Below are 21781 nucleotides of genomic sequence, written 5' to 3'. Positions count from 1 at the left end.
AGCAGCTTATTTTTTGCTCCTGCTGAAGTATGCTCCGTTTAACGTTAGCTTCTTACTTCATCCTTCTAGCTGGCAAAGCAGCCTAATACTAGCCAGAGGCAGAGCCCTTCAAAGTTAATGCAATAGAAGTCTCTGCTGGCAGCTATCCACTGACTGACATATCTACACTGAACAAAACGCAACATTGCATGTTTCATGAGCTGAAATTAAAGAACCCAGACATTTTCCAAATGCACAAAAAGCGTATTTCTCTCAAATTTTGTGCAGAAACTTGTTTACATCCATGTTAGTGAGCATTTCTCCTTTGCCAAGCTAATCCATCCACCTGACAGGTGTGGCATATGAAGAAGCTGATTTAATAGCATAATCATTACACAGGTGCAACTTGTGCTGGGGACAATAAAAGGCCACTCTAAAATGTGCAGTTTCATCACACAAGTTTTGAAGGAGCTTGGAATTGACATGCTGACTGTAGGAATGTCCACCAGAGCTGTTGCCAAAGAACTGAATGTTAATTTCTCTACCATAAGCCGCCTGCAACGTCATTTTTAGAGAATTTGGCAGTACGTACAACCGTTTGCTGATGTCAACGTTGTAAACAAAGTGCCCCGTGGTGACGGTGGGGTTATGGTTCGGCATGCATAAGCTACGGACAACAAACACAATTGGATTTTATTAACAGCAATTTGAAGGCTCATTGAGGCTCATTGTCGTGCCATTCATCGGTGTACGACAGCGTGTTTACAGTTCCCGCCAACATCCAGCAACTTCGCATAGCCATTGAAGAGGAGTGGGACAACATTCCACAGGCCACAATCAACAGCCTGATCAACTCTATGCTTATCCATGAGGCAAATGGTGGTCACACCAGATACTGACTGGTTTTCAGATCCACGCCTCTACCTTTTTTTTAAGGTATCTGTGACCAACAGATGAATGTCTGTATTCCCAGTCATGTGAAATCCATAGATTAGGCCTGAATGAATTTATTTAAATTGACTGATTTCGTTATAGGAACTGTAACTCTTAAATTGTTGCATGTTGCGTCTATATTTTTGTTCAGTATATAAGCAACTATTTACCAGTTGTGCACTCATTCTCCAAGAGTCATTTTTTGTTTGTTTGGRGGATATCTGTAGACATGGCATGAGTCACGGGGCGGTTTTAAAATTACCTTTTGTCTGACATCTCACAAACACAGTGTCAGCAGAGCCGAACTGTGGTATTTCATTTTATGTCTCAGGCCCTCGGTCTGTGCCACGAGGGCGGGGTTAGCCTTTTGAGAGAGTGGTGAATGTGCTACTAAAAAGGCAAACCAGGGGGAGCAGGGGAACATAACGAACAAACAAACCACTGTTCATGGTTCCACTCGTTCGCGAATAGGCAGGTGTAAATAGATCAGTCAGATCTAAAATATAAGCGTTCTGAGCTTTGATCAATGCTGGGAGCAATATCTAGATGTTGACCCGTAATTGATTTTCTTTATTGTGTACAAATATATATTTTTATTATTATTTACATTTAAGTCATTTAGCTGACGCTCTTATCCAGAGCGACTTACAAATTGGAAAGTTCATACATATTCATCCTGGTCCCCCCGTGGGGAATGAACCCACAACCCTGGCGTTGCAAGCGCCATGCTCTACCAACTGAGCCACACGGGACCATTATATTTTTATTTCTATTTAGAAAAAAATGGCAGAGGTTCTGACCTCGGTGTCCTCGTGGAGTTTCGGCCATGTGCAGAATGAAAGCCCACAAACACCCAAATGGATGTAAACAAACCGCAATCTCGCTTTCCCGACCCTCTGGGTCATAGACTGCCTTCCAGTGGTTGGAACCAAAATTATTTTCCAATTGTTTCTTTCTGAACAGAACCACAATTTTTTGTTTCGGTTCCACTGTTCCGATTAGCAAAATACACTTCTGAACCGGTTCGAACCCCAAAAAAGTACAGTTTTTATCGTTCCTTTCTGTTCCTTTTTAAACCTGTGATAAACAGTTTTTTACATTTAGCTCATTAAATGACTCACCAATCAGTGTGAATAGAGCAGGCTAATAGTTGCTTTATATGCATGATGGACAGACAAGTGTAGCCTATGACAGAAATGTTGCTGGTAGGGAGAGTGTCCATAGTACGTTCATTCTCAAGAGAACCAAGTTTTATCTAAACTGTGTGTGTGTGAGAGAGAGAGAGTTTGTCATAATAAACTGATCTGCTAAATTTTTACCATAACTTCGATATAAAGTAAAGTACAAGACTGGCTTCCTGTTGACAGTCTTGAGCTCATACATCCAACACAAACCATAAAAGGAGTGACATCGCCACCCTGTGGTTAGAGAATGAGAAAAAGCGTCTGCCACCATTTCTATTTGTGTGTGTGGTGTTTCTGAGTGCATAAATGCTTAAGTTGTGTATGTGCGTGTGTTCGTTTGTCCATGTGCCAGATTTGGATGGGGGTCCCCCCACCTCGCAGTAAAGTTCATTTCCTGCAATTTTACAGATTTTGTCATAGGGCATAGAGAAAATGTTGCAGTTTTTAAGCAAGTTTACTGCAATTCAACACATTTTGCCATGGAGCGGAGAGAAAACATGTGTAGTTTTACAGAAAGTTTGCTACAGTTCTACTCATTTTAACATGGGGTGTAGAGACATTTTTACTGTTTTACTGCATGCAAAAAAAATGTCTTCTGTGTTATGTAAATTTCCATATTGAGGTTAGAATATTACTGTGAAATTGTGACGTTTTCCCTTCCCTACTCAGACCACTCCCAGACAGTCTTATCAAAATTCTTGCTTGAGAAATTGCTCATTGCTAAGAAGCTATTTTTATTTCTTTAYGTCAATTTTTATTGAAAACAATCARAGTAAGGTACTTACAGTTGAAGTAGGAAGTTTACATACACCTTGGCCAAATACATTTAAAGTCTGTTTTTCACAATTCCTGACATTTAATCCGAGTAAAAAATTCCCTGTTTTAGGTCAGTTAGGATCACCACTTTATTTTAAGAAAGTGAAATGTCAGAATAATAGTAGAGGTCAGGGCTTTGTGATAGCCACTCCAATACCTTGACTCTGTTGTCCTTAAGCCATTTTGCCACAACTTTGGAAGTATGCTTGGGGTCATTGTCCATTGGGAAGACCCATTTGCAACCAAGCTTTAACTTCCTGATTCATGTCTTGAGATGTTGCTTCAATATATCCACATAATTTTCCTCCCTCATGATGCCATGTATTTTGTGAAGTGCACCAGTCCCTCCTGCAGCAAAGCAGCTCCACAACATGATGCTGCCACCCCCGTGCTTCACGGTTGTGATGATGTTCTTCGGCTTGCAAGCCTCCCCCTTTTTCCTCCAAACATAACAATGGACATTATGGCCAAACAGTTCTGTTGTTGTTTCATCAGACTAGAGGACATTTCTCCTAAAAGTACGATCTTTGTCCCCATGTGCAGTTGCAAACCGTAGTCTGGCTTTTTTATGGTGGTTTTGGAGCAGTGGCTTCTTCCATGCTGAGCAGCCTTTCAGGTTATGCCGATATATAACTCATTTTACTGTGGATATAGATACTTTTGTACCTGTTTCCTCCAGCATCTTCACAAGGTCCTTTGCTGTTGTTCTGGGATTGATTTGCACTTTTCGCACCAAAGTACGTTCATCTCTGGGAGACAGAACGCGTCTCCTTCCTGAGCGGTATGACGGCTGCGTGGTCCCATGGTGTTTATGCTTGCGTACTATTGTTTGTACAGATGAACRTGATACCTTCAGGTGTTTGGAAATTGCTCCAAAGAATGAACCAGACTTGTGGAGGTCTACAATATTTTTTCTGAGGTCTTGGCTGATTTCTTTGGATTTAACCATGATGTCAAGCAAAGAAACACTGATTTTGAAGGTAGGCCTTGAAATACATCCACAGGTACACCTCCAATTGACTCAAATTATGTCAATTAGCCTATCTGAAGCTTCTAAAGCCATGACTTCATTTTCTGGAATTTTCCAAGTTGTTTAAAGGCACAGTCAACTTAGTGTATGTAAACTTCTGACCCACTGGAATTGTGAYACAGTGAATTATAAGTGAAATAATCTGTCTGTAAACAATTGTTGGGAAAATAACTTGTGTCATGCACAAAGTAGATGTCCTACCTGACTTGCCCAAACTATAGTTTGTTAACAAGAMATTTGTGGAGTGGTTGAAAAACGAGTTTTAATGACTCCAACCTAAGTGAATGTAAACTTCCGACTTCAACTGTAATTGTTACCCAGAAATGATACTGAGATAAAAAGAGCTGCATTGGACCTCTAAAGCAAGTTTTCTGCAATTCTACTAATTATGCCATGGGGCAAATTTCTTTAAAAAAAAGTTTTACAGCTAATTTACAGCAATTGCCTATTTTGCCTTGGGGTGGAGAGAAATGTTTGCCGTTTGAAAGCTAATTTCCTGCAATTCTACACATGTTGTAATTACTTATGCCATGTTAATATGATATCTGAGTGAGAATGACTAACAAAATCAATCGCGTCCCTGGAGTTCAAATGGGATAAAGTCTCCTCTCTCCTGTGTGACACGGAAAACAATAAGTGGTYGAGTGATCGAGGAGAGTGTCAATTCATTAGTAGGCGAACAAAGGAGTTTGCGCCCATCATCAATTACCTACTTTGATAGAGGATGCACAAGATTATCCTGGCAGCGGTAAGCATGGAAGGGTTTTAATATCTTCCACAACCGCTTTGAATCAGCTGTTGGTTTCTCAAAGGAGAAAGCATGCACACATTTAAAAACAATACACTATTTATCCTTTCATCTATAAAATGTCTTGCACAAGTATTATTATTATTATTTTTATCACTTTACACATTTATTTTTGGATCCACCCCCGTAAATGTAATACGCCTGAGTGGAAAAGGAGTCTCATTTCATATGAGTTAATTTTCCTCATTTCCTCTCCTCATCTCCACTCCTGGATTATCTTTGACCTTTTTCAAAAGCAGGCGAGGAGAGGACGTAGGGGAGAGGCGATAGGAGTCGAGCAAATTCAACTGAGATTCTCCCCATGACCTCCYCATTACTCCATTATGTCACCTGCTTGGAGTTGGATGGAGGGAGAGAAGACTATTTGTTTATGAGATGTACTACTGAAAAAGGCATGAAAAAAGCAAAGCATAATTCCATGAAATGAATTCAATATTGAACTTTAACAGCCTGTTATATTCAATGAAGTGACCTTTAATATARACCATATGGAGAATGTTCCTCTGTGCACCTTCTGTGACTTCTAGGAAGATTTGAATCGACTTAACCGCAAAATGTCTCCAAGATTTCTCATCATTGTGAAGCCCTAGTTATACTGTTGGTTTGTCAAAATAATTTCAGAAGATGATTATTTATTTCATGTGATTAGTGATTMATTTACGTCTGTCCCTCATTTTAAGGTCAACCCTGTTACGTGAACTGAACTCTTGTTTTAGTATGGTGAAACTATTCCTTTCAACAACAACAACAACAAAAAGTCAAATCACAGTGTGGAAGCAGGTGAGCTGGTGGTACATTGGGCTGGATGTGTCAATGTATAGTTCAYACATGCATAATCTATGAGCAGAATTACTGTTTTACCTCAATTAGCCACGTAATCCCTAGTTTGAAAGCCACTGTTTTCTGCTAGCTCTGCTGTGGCATTTTCCCTACATTTCCCCCCACGTGGGCCAGCCCCCTAGCAATTCGAGTTCYAKCCAATGACATCCAGCTCCCCACCAACTAGCAAGAAAACACAACGCAGAGTGAGAGAGAGCAATGACATGGTGCATATATCTGCACATATATGACTTGCTCTCTCATAATCAGTCACATTGACCCCAAAACACATGTAGATTTGTATACACAGCTGGAAAAAGGATATTCTTAGCTTCAAAACAATGTATAATGTATAACTTGTATATGAACTGTTCATATTGAGCGCAGCATAGCTAGTTTCGACRGAGGTCTGTTACCCTTATGAGCTGTTCAGAGAAAATCACCCCAGAAGTTTGTTGTTGGTTTTTAGCATGGCGCCAACTGCATTCTGCACATCTCACTGTATAAGACAGTGTATAAGACTTGTTATTTGGCATCACTTGTAGCTGGCTTGCTACTCATTTAACAGTTGACAAGATAATGTGCTAGCTAGCTGGTGTTTGTGCTTGTGCTAGCCAGCTAAACAGCTAGTTAGCTAGCTTGTCAGTTGACTTTAACTCCAATTACCATTTTACTCTTGTCAGTGTCATTTTTAATCAACTCTCTTGCCATTTTAAACTTTCCTGTGTTGTTTTAAATAAACAATCAACTACAGCAGAGTACATTTCTCTTTCAGTTGACCTCCTTTGAGTTATAAGGGTGTAAAACCTTAATTGAATATTTCTTAATGTGTCACATCGTGGTTTACAATGTGAAATCAATTCTCTGTTGGAAGCCTATTTGCAGGAAGATATACAACACTTTTACATCACTCACATCTTGCATTAAGAATACTTGTCAGTGTAGGGAAGAAAATACAGTACATGAAGACTACCTACACCATGTAAACTGGAACAACTATCTCACTGACARTTGATATAAATCCAACCACTTACAGATTGGATTAGTTTCAAAAAAATACACCTTCCCTTTTGCCCTCAGAACAGCCTCAATTCGTCGGGGCATGGACTCTACAAGGTGTCGAAAGTGTTCCACAGGGATGCTGGCCCATGTTGACTCCAATGCTTCACACAGTTTTGTCAAGTTGGCTGGATGTCCTTTGGGGTGGTGGACCTTTTTTGATACACACAGGAAACTGTTTGGCGTGAAAAACCCAGCAGAATTGCAGTTTTTGACACAAACCAGTGTGCCTGGCCTGGCACCTACTATCATACCCTGTTCAAAGGCAKGTAGCCTAGCGGTTAAGAGCATTGGGTTAGTAACCGTGAAAGGTTGCTGGTTTGAATYCCCGAGCTGCCTAGGTAAAGAAAATATGTTGATATTMMMTTGAGCAAGGCACTTAACCCTAATTGCTCTGAATAAGAGCGTCTGCTAAAATGYACTTCAATATTTTGTGTTGCCCATTCACCCTCTGAATGGCACACACTCACAATCCATTTCTCAAGGCTTWAAAATCCTTCTTTAACCTGTCTCCTCCCCATCTACACTGATTGAAGTGGATTTAACAAGTGACATCAATAAGGGAACATAGCTTTCACCTAGATTCACTTGGTCAGTCTGTGTCATGGAAAGAGCATAATGTTTTATAGACTCAGTGTATACACATACACATATTCCTCTTCTGTAACGGTCACTGAATGCTGTCTTGTCTCATTTAGCATTCAGCAGGATATACTGTAATCCCTGGATAAATAAGTGTTGTGTTGGGATGTGTTGTGACGTGACTATCATTAATGCAATGACTGTTATCTTATCAAATCAATTAACTATGTTTAATTGATTATGTGATTAAATTAATCATGTAACAATTAACTCAGTAACTTGGGGCACCRCGGGAAAACTTATTTAACAAGTAACTCTCTCCCGAATTAAACTCTTATAAAATGTACAGTATCTTTACCTCATATCAGTCTCATTCTGAACGTCGTAATATTCTATAAATCTGCACGAACCCTAGTCTACATGATGACAGCGATACACAAATTAGCTTAATTATTTATTTACTAACTAACTATATAATCACACAGAATTACATAAACACACACACAGGATAGATKATAYGTTTATTTGTTTGAAACCTATCACTAGATGGTTTCATTTCAGAGAGACAAACAATCACATTTAGTTGCAAAACGAGATACCTCTGCCTCACTCAGAGAAAAAAGTAGCAATGCAAGGTTTTCACAGTCAAATTTTAACAAAATAACTGTACAAATTCTACAATTGTGACATTGATATTTAAAAATATACATTGTATAATAAAAAAATTATCAATTCAGTAAAATGAGATGTGGGCTCTGGTCAAATGTAGCTCATTGTATAGGGAATATGGTGCCATTTGGGATGAGGCCTAACTCTAACCTAACACTATASCATGACGCTAGATTAATGACGTGTTGAATTTATATTTTAAATWTACAGATATGAACATTCCATTTTTAGCTAAGCAATGGATATAGCATTTTCGAACCAAACCAATTGTAACATCTCAAATCTATGAATTAAACATCTGAGGACAGTAATATTTTACACACACATTTCTTTTACCAGGGAAGTTGACTGAGAACACATTCTCATTTACAGCAACTACCTGGGGAATAGTTACAAGGGAGAGGAGGAATGAAAGAGCCAATTGGAAGCTGGGGATGATTTGGTGACCGTGATGGTATGAGAGCCAGATTGGGAATTTAGGATACCCGTTTAATGTCCCAGCCAAAAGACAGCACCCTACACAGGGCAATGTCCCCAATCACTGCACTGGGGCATTGGGATATTTTTTTCAGACCAGAGGAAATAGTGCCCCCTACTGGCACTCCAACACCACTTCCAGCAGCATCTGGTCTCCCATCTAGGGACCAACCAGAACCAACCCTGCTTAGCTTCAAATGAAAGCCAACAGTGGGATGCAGGGTGTTATGCTGCTGGCACACAAATAGGGCTCCTAAGGCACTGCATCTCAGTGCAAGAGGCGTCCCTACAGACCCTGGTTCGATTCCAGGCTGTATCACAACCAGCCGTGATTGGGAGTCCCATAGGGCGGTGCACAATTGGTCCAGCGTCGTCCGGGTTTGGCAGGGGTAGGCTGTCATTGTAAGTAAGAAGTTGTTCTTAACTAACTTGCCTAGTTAAATAAAGGTAAAATAAAAAAGGTACCATAAGCATTGGATTAGAAAGCATTCATTTCACCCTCACCTTTGTTGTACAGTATTCCTAAAATTATACTTTGTTCGGGGGATTTACATGTTGCATTGCACATTCAGCACTCAACACAAATACAGAAGTTAGTGACTATGAATTTCATAGAATTAAATATAAAAAAGAAAACTGTGTTACTGTCTGACACGGTCTTGTCTCCTGCATACAGTACTGTACCCCTGTTTTGTTTCACCTAATGACATTGGGATTTGCAAGAAGTCACATGATATAGGTTAGACAATATATCCACAGGAAAGTAAAATMAAATCAAATGTTCAAAGCACTGGTAATGCATTAAGATTTCTATCACCTGAAGCATGCACAGAGCAATGTAAACACGTGCACGAGCTAGGCAAGTATGCATGCACCTCGTGCATGTATTTTTTATATTGTATGCATGCTTCAGGTGTTAGAAATCTGAATGCATTACCAGTGCTTTGAAAAGTTGATGTAATTATACTTTCCTGTGGATATATTGTCTCACATCCCTACCGCCAAAAGGACCAACCGCACAGACAACCAGTAAGGTAAGATAAAATATAATTTTATTCAACATTCTGGTTTGTAGAGGTTGTGAGGAAACTTTCCTGATTCAAATGCTAATTTCTGCCCGATGTAGAATTCAATGTAATTCAACGTTGAGTTTCCAGGCAGTACATGACCYTAAGCATGATGGGATGTTTCTTGCTTAATTAACTCAGGAACCGCACCTGTGTGGTAGCACCTGCTTTCAATATACTTTGTATCCCTCATTAACTCAACTGTTTCCTTTATGTTGGCAGTTACCTGCACATCCAATACAAACCATAAAAGGAGAGACATCGCCACCTGTGGGTAGAGAAGGAGAAAAGCGTCTTTCACCATGAGTTTTGAACCATCCTACTTTTCCAGGTAAATTAAAAGAGATAAACCATTTCTGTTTATTTACGTTTGTTTACGTTTGAGTGTGTGATGTGTGTGTTGTGTGTGTGTGTGTGTGTGTGTGTGTGTGTGTGTTGTGTGTGTGTGTGTGTGTTGTGTGTGTGTGTGTGTGTGTGTGTGTGTGTGTGTGTGTGTGTGTTGTGGTGTGTGGTGGTGTGTGTGTGTGTGTGTGTGTTGTTGCTATACTGTATACTGTGTGTGAAAATATAAATAACTGCCATGTGGTGTAGGCAGTGTAATCTGTACCCACAGGCTGGATCCCCACTGTGTGAGAGTCAGTGTATTGTTCCTGCAGCACGTCAGATAACAACTCATTAACATACAGAATAATTTGGCTGCAAAGACACTCTGCCATCCATCTGCACTGAGATGATAAATACACACACACATGCGTGCACGCACACATGCACACACACACTTACCCTGTCTTTTTGTCACTCTTTCTCTCTCTCTCTCTCTCTCTCGCTCGCTCTCTCTCAAATACTATTTTAGATGGACAGTATGACTATAGTCTCCAGTTTACAGGTAAATGTATGTTTGCAGTCCAGTCACAGAGCTAGTTATGGAGGTCACAGTCCAGTCCACAGAGCTAGTTATGGAGGTCACAGTCCAGTCACAGAGCTAGTTATGGAGGTCACAGTCCAGTCACAGAGCTAGTTATGGAGCTCACAGTCCAGTCACAGAGCTAGTTATGGAGGTCACAGTCCAGTCACAGAGCTAGTTATGGAGGTCACAGTCCAGTCATAGAGATAGTTATGGAGGCACAGTCCAGTCACAGAGTAGTTATGGAGGCACAGTCCAGTCACAGAGCTAGTTATGGAGGTCACAGTCCAGTCACAAGAGATAGTTATGGAGGTCACAGTCCAGTCACAGAGATAGTTATGGAGGTCACCGTCCAGTCATAGAGATAGTTATGAGTCACAGTCAGTCACAAGATAGTTATGGAGGTCACAGTCCCGTCACAGAGATAGTTATGGAGGTCACCGTCCAGTCACAGAGCTAGTTATGGAGTCACAGTCCAGTCACAGAGATAGTTATGGAGTCACAGTCTAGTCATAGCCGACTGTGGAATACTGGAGAGGTCCTAAAACACCTGGGTGTCTCCGCGTTCCTAGAAACACTGCACTTTGTTTTTGTGATGTGTGCAAGTAGAGCTGATATCACAATAATTCATACAAAAACAGAAACATATTTTTACTGCAATATTATCATTAAGTAAAATGGTTGATACAGCGATTATGCATTATATGTAGCGTTTATGCATTATTACTTTGTCTGTGGTTTACTTTTTGAATAACTCTCCATGTTGGTTGTGATTGTTTGGTAATGCTGCAGACAGTCTGCGAGTGTGGAGAATCTAAAAACTGTGAACCACTTTCACAATGGCAGGATATCCTGAAGGTCACTGAGCCATGCTGACCTTTGCAGGAAGTTGTCACTTGCTTAGAGGAAGTGAGGATTCCAGACTCGAGTGGGAGTGTTTTRCATGCCTTGTGGGGGGTTATGGATTTACTTCACATTGCTTGGCAGTAGGATGTGTTACAGGGAGAGATTGGTCCATTTGAGATGAATTCAGCTTTAAAATGTAAGAACAAGTTGTTTTAAAATATTCCTAACACATTAGTTCCATAGTCTTAATTATATATGGGTAATGATTCCTGAGAAATAAGTAAATAAAGAAAAATGCATAACAAAAATGTACAAATCTGTGTTATAAATATGATTGAAAAAATTGTCTGGTTTAGAACACACAATTGTYATGGTTTACAACACACATAAGGAGTATTTTGTATGGCAGTATTTTGCATTTTTGTGTGTTCATTTTATTCARCATTTTATATAAAAGTCATTGCATATAGTCATAGATATATTTATCATACAACAAACATGCTTTTTTACTTAAAACTACAATGTCCCTTTGCTTTACTGTAGTTCATAAAATAGTAACCAAAGGTACCAAGACGGGCTACTAAATGTCTGCTGAAAAMGCAGCAATCAAATAACCAAACAGCAGGGATGTACGTCTCACTGTTTACTGACATAAAACTGCTGATGTCGTTGCTGATCCCAACAGAGAAAAGGAAGGTGATATACTAAGTGTACCATACCAAATCACAACTGCATTACAATGAAAAAAACATTGAAATAGAAATGTATAATATACAAAATGATTGGGTGAGTCATCATATGATTTCATTGGACATCGGTTACGGAAATACTATTTGTACCTCTTGACAGGAAAATGTATTATCCTCTGGTAGATGTAGTTGCTAGTTACCTTGCTGCACATAAGTCCATCATCTACATGCTATGGCAGTGTGTCTCAGAAATCAGATTGTACTTGATATGTGTGTGTGTGTGTGTGTGTGTTTGTGTGTGCGCACACGGTTCACGGTCAGTTGCCATGTTACTCTGGGGTGTTTTACTTAATGCTAATCAGTTATGTGTGACAAAAAATATAAATAAGGTACCACATTTATATAATTATATGTGTTTGTCATACATTTTCTAGAGAACATGTTGTTTGTCCACTGTTGAATGAATGTAATAAGGAGCACTGAGCAGAATCTAAACATAAAATAAAAATGAAAACTCTGTCTAAAATATATCAAACTGCCGAATCACATCATTTGACATGAACCACTGTAAAAATATTTTGGTATATGTGCATGTTTGATAATGTGTTGTGAGTGCTAAAACCTTAAGATAACACATTTTCAAGCAAATAATTGTCTTTAATGCTTGTTTAAGTGTGTATTTTATTGTGAGGATTTGACATCAATCCATTGCTATCAGTGAAACAGCTATGCTGTTGTCGTGTTGTTGTCGTAAACTTGACTTTTCAGAAGASTTAGAATGCCCTCATTGACAACTGGTGAAGTTGGATCTTAACCCAAGGTGAGAACATGACAGCATTCCCATTGCCATTTCCTGGTGTAACCTCCATTGCGTCACCTCATGGTACCATGGCATGAGTGACTTCTATGATGATGACATAGGATGTATACTACTCATGACATGATAGTGTAACAGAAGCACACWGTATTTGAACATTCACAACTCAGGAAATATGAGGTGTTCCTCAACCCAGGTCATAGACAGCATTAAAAGCATGCAGAATTTACAAGTCTGTCGTTTTGTCAACCAATTGAACAAATAAGGACCATGCCAAGCAAGCTGCCATTGGCTTCAGTATGAGCTGATTAGAATCCTGACRAAGTGATATTCTGTCATCAGCATGCTTCCAGAACCTAAAGCACCGCTCTTTAGATGAATCCCTTRTCATCCATATTTAAGTCATCCATCTTTCAGGGAAATAAGTCAATCCATGTGTTTTCCTGCGGTCCACCATCAACTCCCTCATCGTCAACTCTATCACCATCATCGTTATGACTGTCACCACCATTATCATCACCGTCATCGCTGGCTGCCGCTGTCTTGTGGACGCACGTTGCGTCGCAGTTCCCTACCGCGCGGGGCAGGCACAGTCCTCTGGGCTGTGGGTGAGTCCCGGTCCTCGGTGAAGCTCTCTGGGCTGCCGTCCCCATCTGGCAGACTCCCGCAGCTGGACCCGGGCGACAACGTGCCCTGGAGGAGCAGGTCATCCTCCGTGGCCAGTCCCACCACGTCCTGACGGGGCCCCTGGGGTCGACCCTCACAGCCCCCCACCAGAAGCCCTGTCTCGTCGCCCACGGCCACTGTGCCCCCTCCGTCCTGGTCATCCAGCAGGTTGGACAGGAAGCTGATGTACTTCATGGCCAGACGCAGTATCTCATTCTTGCTCAGCTTCTTGTCCGGTGGGTGGGTGGGGATGAGCTTCCGGAGCTCTGAGAATGCTCCGTTGACGTTCTGCTGCCGCCAGCGCTCCCGGCTGTTGGTGAAGATCCGTCGTACAATCTTTGGCTGGCCAGCTGGCGGAGGAGAGGAGGAGGAGAGGATGGGGGAGGAGGAGAAGGGGAGGAGAAGGTGATCAGGAGTAACGGGGAGAGATACGGGATGTAGGAAGGTAGATGCACAAATAAAAGTAAGACTCAGTCAGTCCAAATGTTTTATTTTGTCAATTTCATTGTTAAAGTCAGGCTTGCTCATTCTCTTAACTCCTTTACAGAATTGAAGTGGACACTTCAGATGTAAGCCTTCCTCCTCACAAGGTAATTTAAAAACGATAAGTGATGAGAATRTGTTAAAGGTGGTAAAGTAGTGGAGTGTGACACAAAATGAGAATAGAGGCATGAAAGAAGCCAGCGTAGTGATAAGAGACTGCCTTGTGCATTTATGAAGACAGCTATGGTGTTGTGGTTAAAGAGCTGATTATGTATCATAAAGCAACCAGAAGTAGGGGTCTTTAAACACTAGCACAAGATATTACGCAGTGAGCTGTCATACTTATTTAGACAATTGCACTTTTACAATCTGAATACATGTATTTGTCAAAGCTCTGCCATATGTATAGAGGTTTCAGACTTTGGCACACCAACTACAGTGTTGGATTGGCGAGCACAATGTTGCTGGGGTTGGACTCTATTCTTGGCTTTGCTACATTGATGTCAGAAGTGGGATAGGAGATTCAGTAGGGTTCAGTAGGGTCACTACGCCACAGTGTATGGGAAAGTATTTAAGCATCCGGTGATAGGTGATACGAGTCCATAAATGTATGTCACAGGAGGTTTCTGAGGGGAGAACGGCTCCTAATAATGGAACGGAGCAAATGGAATGGCATCAAACACCTGGAAACCATGTATTTTATGTATTTGATACCATTCCACTGATACCGCTCCAGTCATTACCACGAGCCAGTTCTCCCCAATTAAGGTGCCACCAACCTCCTGTGATGTATAGTGCCAGTCAAAAGTTTGGACACACCTACTAATTTTTCTATGTTTGTACTATTTTCTGCATTGTAGAATAATAGTGAAGACATCAAAACTATTAAATAACATATATGGAATCATGTAGTAACCAAAAGTGGTAAACAAATCTAAATATCATTTATATTTGAGATTCTTCAAAGTAGCCAACCTTTGCCTTGATGACAGATTTGCACATTCTTGTCATTCTCTCAACCAGCTTCATGAGGTAGTCACCTGGAATGCATTTCAATTAACAGGTGTGCCTTGTTAAAAGGTCATTTGTGGAATTTCTTTCCTTCTTAATGCATTTGAGACAATCAGTTGTGTTGTGACAAGATAGGGGTGGTATACAGAAGATAGCCCTATTTGGTAAAAGACCAAGTCCATATTATGGCAAGAACAGCTCAAATAAGCAAAGAGAAATGACAGTCCATCATTACTTTAAAACATGAAGGTCAGTCAATCTGGAAAATGTCAAGAACTTTGAACGTTTCTTCAAGTGCAGTCGCAAAAACCATCAAGCGCTATGATGAAACTGGCTCTCATAAGGAACTTCACAGGAAAAGAAGACCCAGAGTTACCTCATCTGCAGAGGATAAGTTCATTAGAGTTACCAGCCTCACAGCCCGAATTGCAGCCCAAATAAATGCTTCACAGAATTCAAGTAACAGACACATCTTAACATCATCTTGTTAGGAGAGACTACGCGAATCAGGCCTTCATGGTTGAATTGCTGCAAAGAAACCACTACTAAAGGACACCAATAAGAAGAAGGGACTTGCTTGGGCCAAGAAACACGAGCAATGGACATTAGACCGGTGAAAATCTGTCCTTTGGTCTGATGAGTCCAAATTTGAGATTTTTGGTTCCAACCGCTGTGTTTTTGTGAGACGCAGAGTGGGTGAATGGATGATCCCCGCATGTGTGGCTCCTACCGTGAAGCATGGAGGAGTGGTGCTTTTCTGGTGACACTGTCAGTGATTTATTTAGAATTCAAGGCACACTTAACCAGCTTGGCTACCCCAGCATTCTGCAGCGATACGTCATCCCATCTGGTTTGCGCTTAGTGGGACTATCATTTGTTTTTCAACAGGACAATGACCCAACACACTTTGAGATGGTTCGGGATGAGTTGTACTGCAGAGTGAAGAAAACGCAGCCAACAAGTGCTCAGCAAATGTGGCAACTCCTTCAAGACTGTTGGAAAAGCATTATAGATGAAGCTGGTTGAGAGAATGCCAAGAGTGTGCAAAGCTGTCATCAAGGCAAAGGGAGCTACTTTGAATAATCTCAAATATAAAATATATTTTGATTTGTTTAACACTTTTTTGGTTACTACATGATTCCATATGTGTTATTTCATAGTTTGATGTCTTCACTATTATTCTACATTGTATAAAATAGTAAAAAAATAAAGAAAAACCCTTAAATGAGTAGGTGTGTCCAAACTTTTGACTGAGACTGTATGTTACCCATTATCATATACACTACATATTCAAAAGTACGTAGACACCCCTTCAAATTAGTGGATTCGGCTATTTCAGCCACGCCCACTGCTGATAGGTGTGTAAAATCGAGCACACAACCATGCAATCTCCATACACAAACATTCGTAGTAGAATGGCCTTACTGAAGAGCTCAGTGACTTTCAAGGTGGCACCGTCATAGGATGCCACCTTTCCAACAAGTCAGTTCGTAAAATTTCTGCCCTGCTAGAGCTTCCCTGGCCAACTGTAAGTGCTGTTATTGCGAAGTGGAAACGTCTAGGACAAACAACGGCTCAGCCGCGAAGTGGTAGACCACACAAGCTCACAAAATGGGGCTGCTGAGGTCTGAGGCGCATTGCGAGTAAAAATCGTCTGTCCTCGGTTGCAAAACTCACTCCCGAGTTCCAAACGGCCTCTGGAAGCAATGTCAGCACAAGAACTGTTCATCGGGAGCTTCATGAAATGGGTTTCCATGGCCGAACAGCCGCACACAAGCCTAAGATCACCGGAGCGGTGGAAACGCGTTCTCTGGAGTGATGTATCATGCTTCACCATCTGGCAGTCCGACGGACGAATCTGGGTTTGTCCATACACAAAATGGTTTGTTGAGATCAGTCTGAAAGAACTTGACTGGCCTGCACAGAGCCCTGACCTCAACCCCGTCGAACACCTTTGGAATGAGTTAGAACAACGACTGCGAGCCAGGTCTAATCACCCAACATCAGTGCCCGACCTCACTAATGCTCTTGTGGCTGAAAGCAAGTCCCCGCAGCAATGGTCCAACATCTAGTGCAGTGCTGCCCAACCCTCTTCTTGGAGATCTACTGTCCTGTAGGTTTTCAGTCCAACCCTGTTCCTGGAGATCTACTATCCTGTAGGTTTTCAGTCCAACCCTAATTTAGCATATCTGATTCAGCTAGTTAAGGTCTTGTTGAGCAGCTAATTAGTAGAATCAGGTGTGTTAATTTAGGTTTGGACTGAAAACCCACAGGACGGTAGATCTCCAGGAACAGGGTTGGACTGAAAACCTACAGGACAGTAGATCTCCAAGAAGAGGGTTGGGCAGCCCTGATCTAGTGGAAAGCCTTCCCAGAAGAGTGGAGGCTGTTATAGCAGCAAAGGGGGGACCAACTCCATATTAATGCCCATGATTTTGGAATGAGATGTTCGACGAGGTGTCTACATTCTTTTGGTCATGTAGTGTATTTTCCAAAGTTGTTTTTTAGATATTGGTACATGAAGCCGATTAACAATATCTGCCACTCTGCCAGAAACTGTGGGATGCATTTGAGAAATAGAATATCCCATTCTCTTGGAACACACCCAGCCTCCCTTAATCCTCCAGTTTACTATGCAGCAAAGCCTTGGCATGACAGCACCTAACTCCCTCCACCCTCCCTTTATGCTACAACTGCATTTGACTGTGAGTGGGGGATAGAGAAAATGAGATGCAGTATATTATGTTTCTAAGAAGCTAAATCCATAGACATCAGATGTATATTTGACTATTTCAGAAGATTAGGTTTAGTTAGGAGTTCTCTATAAGTTGGTGGTCAGTAGACTATTTTATTAAATACCTACCCATGTTACAGCCATGCCAGGGGATAAATGGAATGGGATGACGTTGGGATAAGGAGAAGATTGAGGAGAAGACTGTAAGCAGCAGGAGGACACAGCAGAGGTGYGTCTTACCATACTTAGAAAGATCTAAAATGCGCCTACCCTCGTCGAGCTCAACCTCGTAAGGTGCTGGGCGGTGCTTTACCCTGTTGCTGGGGTACATGCAGTATTGTTCCGACTCTCCTCCAAGACTAGTGACAGAGAAAATATATGAGGCACAGGTGACCACACACACACTATTTACACACAGGCACATATAGACTATAACAGCTCACCAATATGAGGTATGAAGCAATACCTAAATATTTCATGAAATTGATAGCCTAATTATAGCCTCTATAATATATGCCATTTAGCAGAGGATTTTAGAAAAACGACTTCAAGTCATACATGCATACATTTTCAGGATGGGTGGTCCCGGAAATCAAACCCACTATTCTGCCAGAGCAAGCACCAGGCTCTACCAACTGAGGTACAGAGGACCACAGATGGTCTCGGTGTCCCTACTCACAACCAAAACACATAAGCTATGTGTGAGTATAGGCAGTAGACTAACCTGAAATCCTCCACATTCAAATGAATCAAGGAAAAGACTGCATTAATCAACACAGGTAGCCTAGAGGTCAAGGCACTGACAGATACCCTTGTGAAGGTAGATTAAGCCAATTGCCTAGATAACAAGCAACTACATGAACTTTTGTCTGTTTCTCATTTTTTTCGATTTTTAGGTAGGCTATAAACACGTTTTGGTGTATGCCTATCGGTAGGCCTAATACTGTAGGCTACATATAATTATTATACCTTAAAAAGAAATGACGACGAATAACTTATGGGCTTATAGACTATATTCTTTAGGGCGAAATAAACCTATCAGGAAAACATAACATTTGTTTCAAATGCATAAAGGCTAGGCTATTTAATGTTTTATTATATTTTACCTGTTGATTGCGGAGAGAGGTTGCGCCAGGTTGTAGAGCATCGCTCGCGCTGGGAGAGGGAACGCGTTTGGGCTCAGCTGAACCATTCGGGCGTCGTTCAGCGCGTCTCGGTGCGGCAGCGGCAACGGCACGGGTGGTCTGCGAAGCTCCGTGATCGGTACGATGGGACTGTCCGTTCTCTGCTGTCCCGCCTTTATATCGTCTCTCCTCGAGAGCTCGATTACTGGTACTTCCCTTTTCAGGTCAAGAGCGTCGTAAGCTGTTTCCTTGGCAACGCCGTTGGGGATGATGGTCCGGTTGCGCGGGTCCCGCAGAGGCGCGTCATCTGTTTTAACCCCCTCCCCTGTGAAGTTATCCTCCTTCGAGTCCTCCGGGTCTTTGCATCCATTCCCCCTGATGGTGGAATCCTGCTTCAGTGGGCTGCACGATTTGGCACCGGGACTTCCAGGACAAAGCTCCGGTTTAATTTTTTCCATAATTTCATCACGTTGTAGTTATGTCCTGCCTTTCCATAAATCAGCTGTCGAAAACACCACACTATGGGGCAGAAAAATGTTTCGTAAATAGATGCATGCGATAGCCTAAAATAAGACTGATCTATAAAAAAACGTGTTTGATTCTTCAAGTCAGATTCAGATTCTAGACTTTCCCCCATAATTTCATCACTCATGATTCCATCATTATATGGCTGTTATTATGCTGTGAAGGGTCGTGTGTATAAAGCCCCACATTTTAAAGAGAGAATGTGTTGATTTCGTATAGCCTAGAAATTAGCAAGAAAATAACCCCTAAAATGCAGGCATCTGCACATCAAATTGTTACGTGTTTTTGATTCAAAACGGGTGGTGCATGTCCTCATCAATGTCCCAAATAGTCACCAACACGTTTCCATGTCATTTTGTAGGCTATGGTCCAGTTACTTATTTTCCATATTTTGGATTTGCCCCTAAATAAGTCCTAGAAGGCTCATCGAAGGGTTTTCTATTATGAAAAAATAGGCTAGTTCTACTTCTTGAAATTCTCCGAATACCTATGGACGTCTTTGAGTGCACCACATTGAATATGTTTGAAAGAAGAAGAAATACATCCAATGCGAATAACGAATAAGCCTACAAAGAATATGAACAGCACAAGGTGCCTACATTATGAGAGGTCAGTCTAAAACAGTATTGAATGAACTGCTTTTGATGGTCAATCGTCCGTGTTGTTCTTCGAAGTCCTTTCCCCCTCAAGCACCTGGGCTTTGACTCGTACATTATTCACATCTCAACAACAACCTGACCAAGGCCTCTGGAGCAAGCGTTCAATGTGGCATTTGAAATGGCAATTGGTGTTGATGTTTTCGAACATGACTTTTTTATTCAAATCCTCTAACGTTTTTATTTTGTTGTTGCAAGAAAGGCCACTTGAAAGCCTATTTTCTTTTGAAATGATCTATTATTATAGGCCTATTTAATTTAATCTATTAATTAATATATTATTAACAAGAGAGTAAGTGAATAGGATTCTTAAAAATCCCTAATCAAAAGGCCTTTATAACGACTCTATAATGTTTCTCTCTCTCCCATAGTTTAAACAATAGCCTAAGATCCAATACAGACATTTGGAACAAAGGTTGGCATAACAGAGCTTTTGTAAGAATTTTGGATTTATTTTTCGTTCCCTTTCTTGTTCTACTGTATAGGCTTAGATGCTGTAGTATTGAAGTGTGTAGCCTACCATAACTCAAAACAACGAAGAAACCACAAGGCAATCTTTTTGAACTGTAGGCTAATAATACAACCTACCACTGTCAATGAGACAATGACAATAAATATTTATATCCATACAGATTAAAATAGGCCAAAACAATCCGTTTTAACCAATAGCCACATAATTATGTAGGCCTAGGCTAATGAGCCTATAATTGTGGGGAGGGGGGGTTAAATCTGAGAAAAATAAAAGGCCCTATAGCGTTTCTAATGCTTTCCAAAGTGTCCACGGAACGAACAATAACGAAAAAGCACTTCAAACACACTCCTAATTGTAATTCAAAATAATTCGCGTGCAAAGCAGGCATGGAAAATGAAATATAGATGAATTGTATGCGCTTACCGTTCCCGACGTGTTGTTGATGTCAGTGTGAAAGTGGAGCCATTTTGTGAGTGGGTCATCCATGTCTGAGTTTTTTTGGTGCTGGTGAAGTGCAGTGTGGAACTGGAAGTGAGGTTTGAGTTATTCCTCATTGCGTCCAGGGCGCCCGCTCAGTTTGTGCAGCGGAACACGACCGCAATGTGGCCAGGCGAGATAAGCGCACGGCAGCGGCCTCTTCGTTCCCGATAAGACCCTAAACCCATTATTTATGAAATGATTCATTATTATTTGGCTGTCGTAGGCTATATAGGCTTGTGGAGGGCAAAGCATAAACAGATATGGATGCAGCTCCAGTAACTACAACGTTGCGGGGAACAGGCTAAAGGTTCATCGAGGTGGTTACATGTTTCTGATCCAATTTTTTCCCCTGGAAAACAAACAAATATGTATTTAAGGTATAATATGTTTATCTTTGTCGTGCATAAGGCTTAAGGGCATATCAACATTATGAAAAAAATAACCCTATAATTTATAGAGTAAGCCTGATAATAATAGCCATATAATAATAATAATAATGATAATCATTATAGTAATATACATTTCAGTTGAATGTAGGTCTAATCTCTATTCTATTCGTTAATAAACAACAATACTTTGCTACATTTCTTAATGTACAAATGGATTCAATATCAAAGGACTTCTGAAAGGCCTAGTGTCATTGTTTTTATGTAGCCTATGTATGGAGTGGCCAGGCCTGGGATTCATGGCAAATTTAGCGGGGTTCCCCCGGGGGAGACACGGGTGGGAGAGATAAACCCATATCAGCCCCATTCGTCGGATTAGTGAACGGAGAAATCAGCAGTTAAGCGCCATCACCATCACTGGATGACATATAAGGGGTTTCTCGTTTGGGCAAAAGTCCGACCTATGTCCTCTATCCTCTGTCCTCTGTCCTCTAATACCAGGAAACCGATAAGTGGTCGAGGAGTGTGTCAATTCATTAGTAGGCAAACGGAAGACAGCCCTCCC

General features: G+C 41.1%; 1 protein-coding gene across 2 annotated transcripts; it reads right to left on the bottom strand.

Annotated features, from left to right (window-relative positions):
• Positions 1 to 11974: 11974 nt before the first annotated feature.
• On the bottom strand, positions 11975 to 20889 carry LOC111979667 (T-cell acute lymphocytic leukemia protein 1-like). Of its 2 annotated transcripts, none has more exons than XM_024010287.2 (4): positions 20774 to 20889; positions 18680 to 19216; positions 17814 to 17932; positions 11975 to 13695 (listed from the first exon to the last, which is right to left on the bottom strand). In XM_024010287.2, the coding sequence occupies exons 2-4, from the start codon at positions 19153 to 19155 to the stop codon at positions 13202 to 13204; spliced, it is 1089 nt and encodes a 362-aa protein (XP_023866055.1). In that variant the 5' UTR covers positions 19156 to 19216; positions 20774 to 20889; the 3' UTR covers positions 11975 to 13201. The 2 variants fall into 2 exon arrangements, with proteins under 2 accessions (XP_023866055.1, XP_023866056.1); XM_024010288.2 differs by having other exon boundaries at positions 17844 to 17932; positions 20774 to 20888.
• Positions 20890 to 21781: the final 892 nt, after the last annotated feature.

The sequence above is a fragment of the Salvelinus sp. IW2-2015 genome, linkage group LG19 (assembly GCF_002910315.2).
Source record: "Salvelinus sp. IW2-2015 linkage group LG19, ASM291031v2, whole genome shotgun sequence".
NCBI lineage: Eukaryota > Metazoa > Chordata > Actinopteri > Salmoniformes > Salmonidae > Salvelinus > Salvelinus sp. IW2-2015.
Note: the sequence above shows the minus strand (reverse complement) of the source record. Positions and strands in the feature narration are given on the sequence as shown.